The sequence below is a fragment of the Falco cherrug genome, chromosome 6, assembly GCF_023634085.1.
Source record: "Falco cherrug isolate bFalChe1 chromosome 6, bFalChe1.pri, whole genome shotgun sequence".
NCBI lineage: Eukaryota > Metazoa > Chordata > Aves > Falconiformes > Falconidae > Falco > Falco cherrug.
In genome coordinates this window covers 78622039-78634723 of record NC_073702.1, presented here as the reverse complement: position 1 = coordinate 78634723, position 12685 = coordinate 78622039, and the positions used below count along the sequence as shown (strand labels likewise).

At 42.9% G+C, this 12685-nt stretch overlaps 1 protein-coding gene across 3 annotated transcripts in view; it reads left to right on the top strand.

Annotated features, from left to right (window-relative positions):
- The window catches only part of EVA1A (eva-1 homolog A, regulator of programmed cell death), a 224321-nt gene that overhangs the window by 97525 nt on the left and 114111 nt on the right, over positions 1–12685 (top strand). For all 3 annotated transcript variants that reach the window (XM_027808696.2, XM_055714644.1, XM_055714645.1), the window contains one exon: positions 3610–3762. In XM_027808696.2, coding sequence (XP_027664497.1) covers positions 3610–3762 — 153 coding nt within the window. The remainder of the gene's footprint in view (positions 1–3609; positions 3763–12685) is intronic.

Here is a 12685-nt window from a genome sequence, read left to right as displayed (position 1 = left end):
AAATATATGGATGATACTTAGCTCTGTATTTTTTTTTTATATCAGTCACAGTCCTTACCGTCATCCGATGCCTGGGAGCCATCAGTGCCTGGCTGTGGTTCATCCTGGCTAAGACAGAGGTGGCAATGCTACAAAGCAGAAAATACTTCCAGGGACTTGTCTCCTCTGTAACATCACTTTCTATCTGCTTGTTTATCCAGATTTCTATCAGGTTGCCCAGAAACACTGAGAGTATCTGTTCTCCAGTGATCAAGCTTAAGGGAACCTTTTGGGAGTCTGAAATACTGCTGCATATTTCATGCTTTCTTTTCTCTTCTTTTTTAATTCCTCCTAAGAAAGCAGTGTCTTCTATGTGTGCCAGCCCAGGGGACTGCAGCCCTAACCAGTTTGGACTCAGCCAGATCCTTGGGAACTGGCGGCTCCAATAGTTGTTTCCTAAAGCAGAATTTAGTGATGGTGAGGTCCATCTGTTTCAGGTGGTACAGCCCTCTTACTCAACACTGCAGTGTGCCACGAGCATATCGCCCATAAACTGTGCTGGTTCCCAAGGAGTGTGTGCTCAGATTCACCTCCCTGGTCTAATGTCTTGAGCCATCCATCAGGCAGCTTCCCCTATAAGCCCTGAACACAACTTCCCAACAAGGGTAAGAACTGTGGATGTGAGAGGCAGAGGTTTGTTGCTGACTGTCTTGTGACTGGTGGACTGATGTGCAGTGAAGATGTGAATGTCTGTGCATCCCAGTGTCTTCTGGGCTAAATGCCACACTTGCTGTGTTTAAATCCCAGTTGCCAAATGACTAGCCCTGACTTTGAATGGTTGGCAGAATTTAATAAATATTCTAAGGACCTTAAATGGGTCCACAGGACATGTGATTAAGCAATCACTTATACTTGTTAATTGGGAGATGTAGCTAATAATAACCAAATTAGAAGAGGAAATTGAGTTAGTGCCTTGTAAGAAATAAGACCTTCACAGAGGACCCTGGCACTCGCTCATTAGAGGTTTCAAAATTGATCTTTTTCTAAAGTTAATCAACTATTTCGTATTTCAACCACTTCAGCCAGTCACAAGTACTCTTCTTTTCCATAATATTGGTTTAACGTTAACTATGTATAGCTTGTTCTATTGCAGAGTTTTGTGCCTTTGTGCTTTTAGCTTGAATCCATGGGTTTTTTTTCCCTAAGGGAAAAAAAAAGGTCTATCAAGTCTATAAAGTTCTATTATACTCTGTTAAGTTTTACACTGTATAACCAGATTAAATCTTTGATCCCATTTCCCTCACAGGAGAACCAAAAATCCCATGGGAGACAATTATAGGTGAAGACAATAACCCTTAGTACCTTCAATGTATTATTCAGGTGCTTTCATGGTGATAGTGGATGAAATACGTCCATAAATAAAATGGTGATTGATTCTTCACAGCTGTATGAGGTTCCTCTTTCCCTACATAATTGGATGTTGAAAAGAGATCTGTTCCTGATTCCTGTCACTGTTTTACACACTCCACTGGTTGTGGGTTTATATCTACAGGTATTATTGAAGGTTGTGTTCTTCACACAGATTCTCCCATGAATGAGTTAGGTCTTAATTCTGTCTTCATCTACAGGGATAGATGAGAAAGTGTTTTCCCATTCAATAAATATTTTAGAGGTTTAAATGTTTCCCTGCATTGGGATAAAAACTAGGATTTCACAGAGATTTTTGGAAAAAGGCTGCAGAGTGAGAAGGAAGATTACATACTGGAATAGCGTCTGGGCTTAAGATTCTCACCCAGACTATGAGGGTTTGGATCAGGGTTTTCACATTCCAGGTGGATGCTCTGATCACTAGGTAATAGGCTATTTTTAAGGGGGCTATTTTTTGGCTTTGAGTAGGAATTTACAAGCTGAGCATGAGAAGTCATTTGTTCTCAGATGTTTCTTTTAAATCAGGATGTGCTTGTCTTGGTATAGTATGTGTTTTCTCCATGCAGTTTCTTCTGAAAAAATCTCATCTAATGTAGAAATTAGACCTACTTTGAGAACAGGTTAAACCAGATGACCTCCTGAGGCATCTTCCAACCTAAATTCTTCTATGATTCAGTTTTGGTGGAAAATTACTCCATCTCCAATAAGGAAAAATTATTCTTAAACCTATAGTTACAATACAATGAAAAAATGTCACATTAAATGTTAGCTGTCATGTTGTAAAGACTGAAGTATTAAACAATAAAGTAATTATTAGCTAGTGTTCTCAGTTACTGAGTGGTTTGATGCATATGGACTTTGCCTAAGTTCTTATATACATATTTGTGTATACACACACACACACGTATAGGTGTGTTTTTGTGTGTGGTAGTAGGCATAGAGGACCAGTGACAAGGAGAGACAAAAGTCATGTCTATGCTAGGTAATGATACAGGGCCAGGGGCAGCTCCAGGCACTGGCTGATGATTATCTACGCTTTTTGGTTATTAGCGTGCTCTGTGGTACAATTTTGACCTGGTACAACTAGAAGCATTTCAGATGAAATGACTGATCATGCTTTGGAGGTTACCATGGGTCAAGGACCCTTCTCACTAAGCAATGTCAATGCTGTTGTAACTACATTTCTAATAGTAAATAACAGAATCAAGTGGAATGTCACTCTACTGAGGCTGAGGGGTTTGAGGTTGTTATATTCCTGGCTGTGCCCTGGGTTGCCTGTGGGGTCTGTAGACATGCCACTGAAGTTTTCTTAGTCTTTCTTTCACACTTGTAGATGTCTAGCTGTAAAGACTCAGCTCTTAAAAATGTTTGTCTTCTGTGGTGTGTTGGCAGACACATGGGAAGGGCCTGTTCTAGGTTGGGACCTCTAGAGGTTCCCATAATACAAATAATAATAGCAAAGAGAAGGGAATGACATGTGATGTCTGATGAAACAATTGCCCAGTCTCCTTGATGGATGTAAACTGAGTGATTGTGCTGTGTGCACCAGCCTTACAAAAGCAAGAGTATATTTTGCTTTGTCGGATGGACCATTTTAAGAAGGATTTGCGGAGCAGCTTTGCGTATCTGAATTTGCAACATGCAAGAGCAGCTTCCATCATTAACAAATTTTGTATAGTTCCTATTGAATCTGCCAAGGGACACCTGCTGTGAAAAAAAAAAAGCTATTGAGCATAATTGTGTTTGCATTTGGGCTGCCGTGATGTAGGAAAAATGCTTGGTACATAAAAGGCTGATCGTTGGGTGAGAAAAGTGCCTAAAGATAGGCTTTTACCTTACCCTGACACAGGCTGCTGATATTGCTGTGTTGAAGTCCCTCAATGGCCATGCCTCACTTATTTGTCTGCAAAATGAAATTATTGGCTATTTACTGGAACTGACATGTGCTTGGTTAAAACACGTTCGTTAAATGTACTGATAGTGCCAGAGGGAGAATGCACAATGCAAATGATCAGTGCTATTCTAGCAAATGCAGTTGTAAGGCTGGGATCGTGCTGGCAGCTGATGTGTATCTCTGGGTGCGTGCCCAGGCTGGCTGCTGCCTCTGACAAGCTCACACCATGGTGAGGTGAGGAGGGCTCCTTTCATGCTGAGTGCCTGCCTCTGGATCAGCTGAGTAATTAAGTGTTTGTTTCCTTCCAGATGAATACAAGAGTAAAGTAGCCTGTGAAGATGACAAGCTGAGGCTAAGCTGTAAGAAGAGCATGGTGATAGCCATTTATTCTGCTATCTTTGGAAGGACGCAAGGAGGCAGCCTGGAGTGCCCATACCAAAACCTAGGGATGCCCATGATTGGTAAGCAGGGGAATGGCTTGACAGAGCACACTGAACTGGGCAGGGTGATTTCATTTACTGTCAGCATGGTAGAGCTGACACAGACTCTGATTAAGAAAAGCAGGACTGGGACATGTAGCCTGCCGACAGTGGTGCTCCTGGTGTGTGGTACCTTGTTAACCAGTGGCGAGCTCCATCATGAGCACTAAACTGAGGTTCAGCTAGATGCCCTACCCAAGTCACCAGGCTGCAGACTTTTAGCGCATTCATCAGATTATATGCTTGAAGGTAGACCTTGAATTTCTTGTTTGATTTTCTGTCCTTCTGGTGGTTCATAGACTGAACCTCTAGTTATAATATGGAGGAGGATATTATTGGTGGATGTTATGGACCATCTGCGCCCAAGCCAAGCCTTGAAGTTGCATTTAAACTTCAAGTTAAAGCAAGGGGTGAAAATTCAAAAAGCAAGTTGTTAAGTTGCGTCATGTTACTGTTTACTTACAGTACCTTCAAGCAGCTGCTTTACTCTCAGGCTATCATAGTCTCACATTCATGTGTGTAAGATCAGTAAGTTTAGAAAAAAGTCACTAGAACTGTCTGTTTTGAGCCAATGTGAAATGACTTTGAATATTTTAGGCTGTGGTAGAGAAAGCAACCGCCTGCAGCACAAAATCCTGTGGTCAGAATTTCTCATCGTCTTGCTCTGCAGAGGTGAGACGAAATTAACTGGATTCCCAAAGGAATCGCCTCCAGAGGGGGAAAGGCTTTAGAGGGGGCTGTACAGGGGAGCTCGAGCTGCTGCTATTGCCTGTGCTGGTATCTGTTCCGCTGTATCTGGGGATCTTTGGCTTCATAGCTGGTGATCCAGTGCTCTTAAGGAGTTAAATGCTATTCAAATGGAAGCATATGAAGTGACTGCTTGGAAATATGATATGCAGATGCTGGGTGTCAGTAGGAAACCACAGGTGGAATCAGGCCAGTCGGGTTATTTGTGCAGCGTGGTGAGCACCTCAGTTGTGTAGCTGTGAAAATCTGAGCACTTGCAGCACAGCTGAGTAGTGCAGGGTGTCCCACCCAGCCCCATGGTTCAGATGCCTGGGAGAAGAGTTACCGTCCTTTAACAAGGACATCTTCCATTTCCTGAGGTGACCTATGTCCCTGGATGTGCTTCTGTTGTCCGGGGTGCAGAAGCCATAACAGATATGTGCAACAGGTTAGCCTAGACCTCTTTCATGTGGTGTTTGGGATGGGCTAAGACTGTGTGTGCTGGGTGCTGTGGCAGTTCGGCTGCTGGGTGATAACTTGCCAAATCAGCGAAACACGATGGGTTTCTAGCATAGACGTGAGCACACTGCTCCTTTGTCTGAGCTGGGAGAGCAGGAACAGGCACGTACTGGTGACAAGGTGCTAGTGCTGGGACTGGCTCTTGAATATTGGCGTGAAGCAAAACTCTATGTGAAGCCACAAAGGGTAAAGTTTTACCCGGATGCAAACTCCCGAAACTTGTACTGGCTGAGAGCAGGGTATGTGGCAAAATCCCATCAAAAATGGGATGGGAAGCAGTGGAGCTGGGAGAGCAAGGCTGTAGCTAAGAGGACAAGCAGTGAGGTGTGACAGCAGGGCTGCATGTGCCATACCATCTACAGAGCTTGTATGCCCTGTTGTTTTCAAACTGGTCTTATGATATCTACAAATTGGACTTTTGCCCAAGGAAATAAGGTATTGGATCCTGGAGTGTGGCATGGAGTCTGCTGCTGGGACCAGGCAGGGCCTTCCTCCAGTGTCAGCTCTTAAATGAGACCAGTTACAAGAGCAGGCTCAGTATAAGACAATGTAATGCCAAGCAAGTGGTGGGAATGCAGAGGCAGCTTTACACTGAAATCCAGTGCAAGGTTTTAAGCTGTGAGCTGATGTTAAAAATGACAGTTGTTGGACAAGAGCAAATATCTGCATGCTTGGAGTTGCAGGGCATCTCTTGTATCTGTTAAGTCAGCCTGGTGCTGCTGGGGTCCTGAGGGGGGAGGTATGTCCTGCCTGCATAACAGCAAGGGGAGGGTGGACAGTATCTCTGGAACATTGGCTGGCTGCATGCCCTGCAGGGCTGGGGATGAGGGGTGAGGTACTTAACCTTGGAGCAATGTCTTCCCCAGGGTTTCCCAGGCATTTGCGCACTGTATAAGACAGACAGTATAGCTGTTGATGCTGGTGTCCCCTTGTGTGCTGAAATCCTAAGTGGAGGGTGTGTGTGTGAGCTTAACTTAAAAAAAAAAACACACGTGAGCAAGCAGGTGGTCTTTTGACTCACCATGCTCCATCTTTCAAATCCCAGCTATATTTGAGAGTGTTTGTCCAGGTCTGCTAGTGGCTGTGGTTATCACTTCTCTTGGCCCCACAGGAGAAACTGGTGTAGGATCCATCTGCAACCCAAATCAGAAAAAAGCATATTCACACCGTGCTTCCCCACAGCACACTGCAAGAAATAATAGTCCTGCCTACATTTGCAGCATTGAAGTGAGGGGGGTGTGCTCCCAGCTGCTGCTAGCAATCGTGGGAGCAGCGTGCAGTCCCCCAGCCTGCTCCAGAAACTGTACTCCTGCTACGGGCCTGCCTTGCCCAGCAGGCAACTTTGTTCCTTCAGGAGCAGGTGAAAACATCACGGCTTATAAATCAAAGCTTTCTCTAGCTAGTGAACATTTCTCTGCACGTTTCCACAGCCCCGTGATACAGGGAGGGCTGCTCCATGACAGCCTTTGATCCCAGACATTCGCAACGAGCTGATCTTACAAATATGACCGTATGACTCAGACTTCGCGGCAGCATCCAGTTCCCGTAAGGCAGAACCCAGCTATGTTCTGCACATGGAAGATTTATTCTGTTTAAATTTCATGGGACTGATGATTTGTGTCAAGTCTGAGCCTTGGCGAAGGGCCTTTTCCCGGGAAGTAGGTCCTGGACAAGTTTGCAGTGATTATTTTTATCCAGGCAGCATCAGTTTCTCAATGAGTGAAGAACCCACACTTGCCCCAAAGGTGGGGAAGGGTATCTTTTCTTCCTCTCCTAATGAGAAACAGTTCAGAAAACTTTATTCCATTTTTTCTGTGAACAAAATGCACATGTGGGTTGAATATAGAAATCTAATTTGTACAGATGAAGCTTTTAACTGCTGAGGTCTAAGATGGGGAGGAGGGGTGGCCTAATAAAGCATTGTATATATTTTTGGCTCTGCCATAAGGTAAGGGAACAAATAATGAAAATTGTATTGTTTTTGCCTTCAAAAACAAGTCCTTGTACTGCTGTAGGGAGCGTTGAAGAGGTAAAGTCCACTAATGGTGAGTTTCTCGGATTCTGCAGAGACATGAGGTATACATTAGGTGCTCAGGTGGAGGCATCTGAGGTATGGTGACATTGCAGTCCTTTATCACCTGCATAACCCAGCGATCGCTGTGCTGGTTTTGGGTGATGTAAGATCTCCAAGTCAGGCTTCACACACCATGCCGTGCCAGACACAAGTTTTCTCTCTGTCTAACATCTATACAAATGTGCTTAGCATCTGTGAAGGGAAAGTTCTTGTGAAGAACTCCATCCTATCCCTGTTATGGTAAAGAGAAAATCTGCCAGGATCCTCTTTTAACTGGCAACATGCTGAAACTTGTGTCTCTGACCGTAATGGGAAGCCCCTGCAAACAGCTGAACCACTCCTTGAAAGCCTTGGGAACTCTGAAAAGCTCCTAAAGGAATTTGACCTTGTTTGTAACTCTCTTAATAAAGCCTCCACTTTGCTGCCAGCACGTACCAAGAGAATATGCAGAGCATAGGGAGGTCTCTGGGGAAAGGGCTGTTGGCAAGCAGCAAACCATTAATATCCCTCAGCCTAGTGAGCCCTTTGCCCCTTTATTGTGCTCTTTAAAGCTGCCTCTGCCTGCATCTCCGAGTGACTTCTTTATAGCAAGGGAAGCCGATTTTAAAAAATGGCCTTTTCCTGCAAGGTGGTGATCTAATTACCTAGTGGAGACTGAGGAGGAAGAACCTGGATGCAAAATGATTAACTTTTTTTTATCATTCAGTGGAGTGATGTCTTTGATCATATTCAGGGCACCTGACATGTTCACATGTACATTTTTATGGGAGCTACCCACCTGAACTAGAGTGAGATGGACATGTTCAGCTGACCTCTAACATCAGGATCCAGGTCTCCTTCTCAAGGATCCTGTCTGTCTTCATCAGGTACACAAAGTGCTAACAGCAGCTTAACTCCTCACCCTGGGCAGAAGGAATCTGGGCTTGGTTTGGGAGTCGGTGGGAGATCCTGGGAACTCTGGCTCCAAAGCCTAGCATTGGGCTGTGGTGTGTGGGTTAAGCTGAGTAGTCTGTTGAGAAGTGAAATGTCCTTGTCACTTGACACACAAGTTCTGTCCTGTGCCTCTGTAGGGGGAAAATGGATGCGTTTACAAAGCCCTGAGGAAACTCAGATGGTCAGTGGCGCTGGCGCACTCTAACTCATGGGATCTGATAATGGAAAAGCAGAGGAATGAGTTCAGCAAAGGAGCCTGTGCTTTAGGTGCTCATTCCCTGGCATTTTTCATTTTAATGTAGTGACAGAAGGTGATCCAACCCAGTTTGTTTCGATTTCCTCCTCTTAATGCAGATGTATATATGACTTGAACCAGAGCCTTCACAGTCCCTCATATAAATATTTATTATACCATATAAATAATGGACCTTTCTAGTTTGTTTATCTGTGATCAGATCTAGCACGTGAATAAGTATGAAATACATACAGTAAAAAAATCCCTTTTATTCCATGGTACATGTTACTGTTCCTGCCAACACAGAGCTGGTTTTAAGAGACTGCTGCCCCTCCAGCAATGGATTTCTGGCTCTCTTCTGTTTCACCATCCGTGACCATTTTCCACCCTGTGTTTCCATCAGCAAGTTTGTGGCTGTGCCCTAATCTTGGTCTTAAGTGAGATACTTAAAAATAAAAGTCTTTCAAACTATGGAGCTGGAGCAATGTGGGGTAGTAAGCTCTGGCACTGATGGGGGAGGCAGTGGGGTACCGGGGAAGCAGGAGAAGATGGGGTATCCACTGAAATCCGCGCTGGTCAGGTAATGCCATGTAGCATGGCCATCCTTTAGCAGGTTCGAGTGCTTGCGCCTGAAATGCTGTCATGTTATGTCCTGATTTCACCATATGGGAGATGGTGGCCTTTAAAACGGCTGTAAGGCTGGGTTGTGGGATGAGCAGCAGATGTGGAAGGGAGTTAGACTGCGTCTTTCTAATGTGCACACCAGGTTTCCAGAGCTCCCCTGCCTGTAGGTGTGACTCTATGTACATTTCATTTACATCCAGTGCAGAAACTACTTTATTATGTGTATAGCTCGTGATTAAGAACATGTTTTTAGAGGCCAGTCTGCTTGTATGTAATAAAACCCACAAGTATCCAAGTTTGAAGGCTAAATAAATATCAGTTGCTGTTCAATTCACATATTATACCTTATTAAATTTAAATTGAAATGAAATTCCCATTTAGAATGCTATGTTAAAGTGGGACAAAGCCTGCTTTCAGAAAGTTGTTTTTCAATTTTAGATACTTTGTGTGTTTCACTTGTTGTCTCAAAACACCAGGAGGTAATTAAAATCACTTTACAGCTCTTTCTAGAAAACTCAAACTATTGTTGGATTCCATAGAATCATAAAAAAGATTTATATGAAGTTGTTTTTATATGCACACAATTGCTATTTTTTTAATAAAAGAAAAAAAATCCATCCAAATTTGCTTCTGGGCAAAAGCCTTCTCAAATCCAAGGGTCAATTTGGTTTTAAAAAGTTATTTACAGTGGAGTATGACCTCATGCAGTGCTTGTAAATAAAAATTCTGAAAGTAACAATTAAAATAGCACTAGCGGGCTCTCTTATGATATTGGTATGATATTTGAGGAAGTAAAGTGGGTATCAGTTGTATCACTATCAACTTCTTTAGTCACTGATCTTATAAAATATGCCTATTGCACAACTATTAGTTAAAAGCAAAGCCAGAATATAGTCCTAATAATAAAGGGGCAGAACTTAAGAGATTTAAATCTATAGCATCTCAATTTATCATCACGGAGTTACTTTGAATGAAAACCAGTGTAACTTGTTCAGAACTGATAAACTTCCTCTTAAAATAACTCAGATGTCACTCAAGAATATTACAAAATTACCACAGTGGTGAATGCTGGGCCTGAGAAACAAAGGTAACGTGAAACCTGTGAGTTTGCAAGCATGCCATGCTTTTTATTTTAGGAACCGAGGGCAAGAAGTGACTTGCAGATTGTGTCAGCCAGGTAGTCTTTTAAAAAGCAGTGGACCAGTCCCACAGCTTTTAAAGATCAGGCATCCAGATGACGTTCAAGCATTGGAACAGACTGCCCAGGGAGGTGGTGGATTCACCATCTCTGGGAGTGTTTAAAAAAAAGCATAGGTGTGGCACTGAAGGACATGGTTTAGTGATGGACTTGGCAGTGCTGGGTTAAGGGTTGGACTTGATGATTTTAAAGGTCTGTTCGAACCTAAATGATTCTATGATTCTTTGACTCAGATGTTGTTTCAACTTAGGTCTAGGCATTTGTGGAACGATACTTATGTTCAGGAAAATACTTTTGTTGGGCTGTAGTAAATACGAAGGACAAATGAACTCAGGAACTTCACAGAGCAGTAGATGCACTGAATGCACCATGCCTATCTTCTAGTGGGTGAAACAAAAGCTGTTAGCTTTGCTTTTTATCTTGAATGCCTTACAGCCCACAATCAACTCATCTCTGGTGCAAATTAAATAATAAAATTTTACTGTCGTTGCCAGACCAAAACTGCTTTGTTCTCTGAGACTTCTTGGAGCCAAGTTTGAAGCTATCCTCAGATTCTGACTTTAGCACCCAAACCTGCAAAATGTTATTAATTTGCTCAACTTTACACACTGAGTCAGTCTCTGCAAAATTGGAGCCTCATATGTTTTATATAAGTTCTGGTTCCAGATACAAAGGTGATAAGATGATTTGAGTTCACGTTAATAAACCGTTTCTACATGTAACTATAGCATTTGTAAGTAAACCTGCGATTGATCCTTCAGCTGAAGTTTCTAGATAAGGTTTGTTTCTTCTAAAATAATTTTCTCTTTTCTGGCCTACTGCTGAAGTTTCCAAAGTTTTGTTAAGTGTGTGGTGAGTAATTTTTCTCTCTTTTTCATTAAAATGTACTTTTTAATGTAAAGCTGGCCTTCTCTGCACATCCTTCTAACGTTTGGATGTAGATTTTTTGGCCAGCTGTTTTCAGTGACATAGATGCTATATCCAGTTGCACCAACACAAAGTTTCCTGCTGCTATTTGTAATAATGATGATGGCAATTTCTATTAGAAACCCAGCACATTGTGACACCAAAGAGCCCAGCGCCGCCAAAACAAAAACCAAATAGAAACTCCTTCAAAAGTAAAGCTCATAGAAAAAGAAACAGCATGCTGGGACTGATGCTGTTGTGGGGGAGGTAGACTCTTCTTGGCCTCAATGTTGACCATGGGATGTTGGAGCATCTCTCCATGGTCTTATACCACAGCTGGGGAGCAGGGACCTGGGAACCCAGACCTAATGTGTGGGCCAAATCCCCAGTGATACTACCCCACCAGTCCTGAGTACAAACCCTTTCCATAGATCAGTGGCTTATCAAGCAAAAATTCTCCTGAGCCCATGCTTACAGCTCAGAAGTGCTTTTAACAATCTCTTCCAATGAATTGATTTCTTTCATTTCCGTACTTGAAGAGGATTCTCTTGTGCTTGGAACAGATTGACTGTGCAGGTTTTCTGAAGCCCATTTTGTTCTGGCTTCCAAACAGACAGCCTTTTCATTGTGTTGGGTCTCTCTGCTCCTGAGCTTTCCTCTTTACGCATCTGCTTCTGCATCATTTCTTGTTTAAGGGGAGTCTTTTGTTTTAATTGGTTGGTTTTAAGGGCTAAGTATCTGTAGTTTGGTTTTCTCCCTCTTGTCTTCTATGCTCCCTGTGGTTTTATCTTGTGTCCTTGTGTCCTCTGTAGAGCCTTGTGTGCCATGGCAAGGAAGAAAAATCCAGTGTATTTCTGTTGGCTCTGTCTGAAACCGTGTGACAGCACTATGCTGATAAAGAAATTACTTTCCCAGGCTGCTTACTGTAGAGAGAAAGTGGATAAAGCCTATCTTTATGTCTTTTCCTTATCCCATCTTCATCTTGTCCGTCGTTTAGCCCATTTTTATCTTCTCTTCTGTGGTTGCTTTTAAAAAGAGCATCAAACTTAATGGCCATGGGTTAAGCTGAAAATGCCTGGAATTTGATATACTGTTCCTGGTACAGGCCGGTTCATCAATACTCTATGAAGACATCCTTCACAGACTGCTAGGATGGCTAATTTTGAATAATTTGTGCTGAAACAGGCTAAAACATCTCCAGCAGCTGACACTTTATAAAGGAGCTGAACTTTGTATCTATTGCAGCTAATGGAGCACCTTTAAAATAAATGAGAAACTGTCCAAGACTAGAAGAACTTTCTTCCCTCCTGTTCATGATAGAGATTCTCCTGCAGCACGAGGCAGTTTTGAGTCTCTCCTAGGTAAAAAGTTAAGGAATTTAGGCAGCTGCCTCACCTGCAAGGCTGGAGTTACTTTCCTTCCTGCTTACATCCTTTTTGCCATTCCGTGGAAGTCTGCTTTCTCCTTTGGCAGATGAGTAGATAACCACAGCGCTGATTCAGGGATCTGTCAGCTTTCTTTGCAGGAACTAGATTTCTCTCCTCTTAGTTAATTGACTCCTACATCTTCCGTCTTTCATTCTGTCCTCTCTGCTTCATAGCTCTGAGTAAGTAACTTTTCCTGTTTTATTCTTTAGCAAGAAATCACGCTGCATGTTTTGGAGAAAAATCCTGTCCTCTGCTTGAGAGGA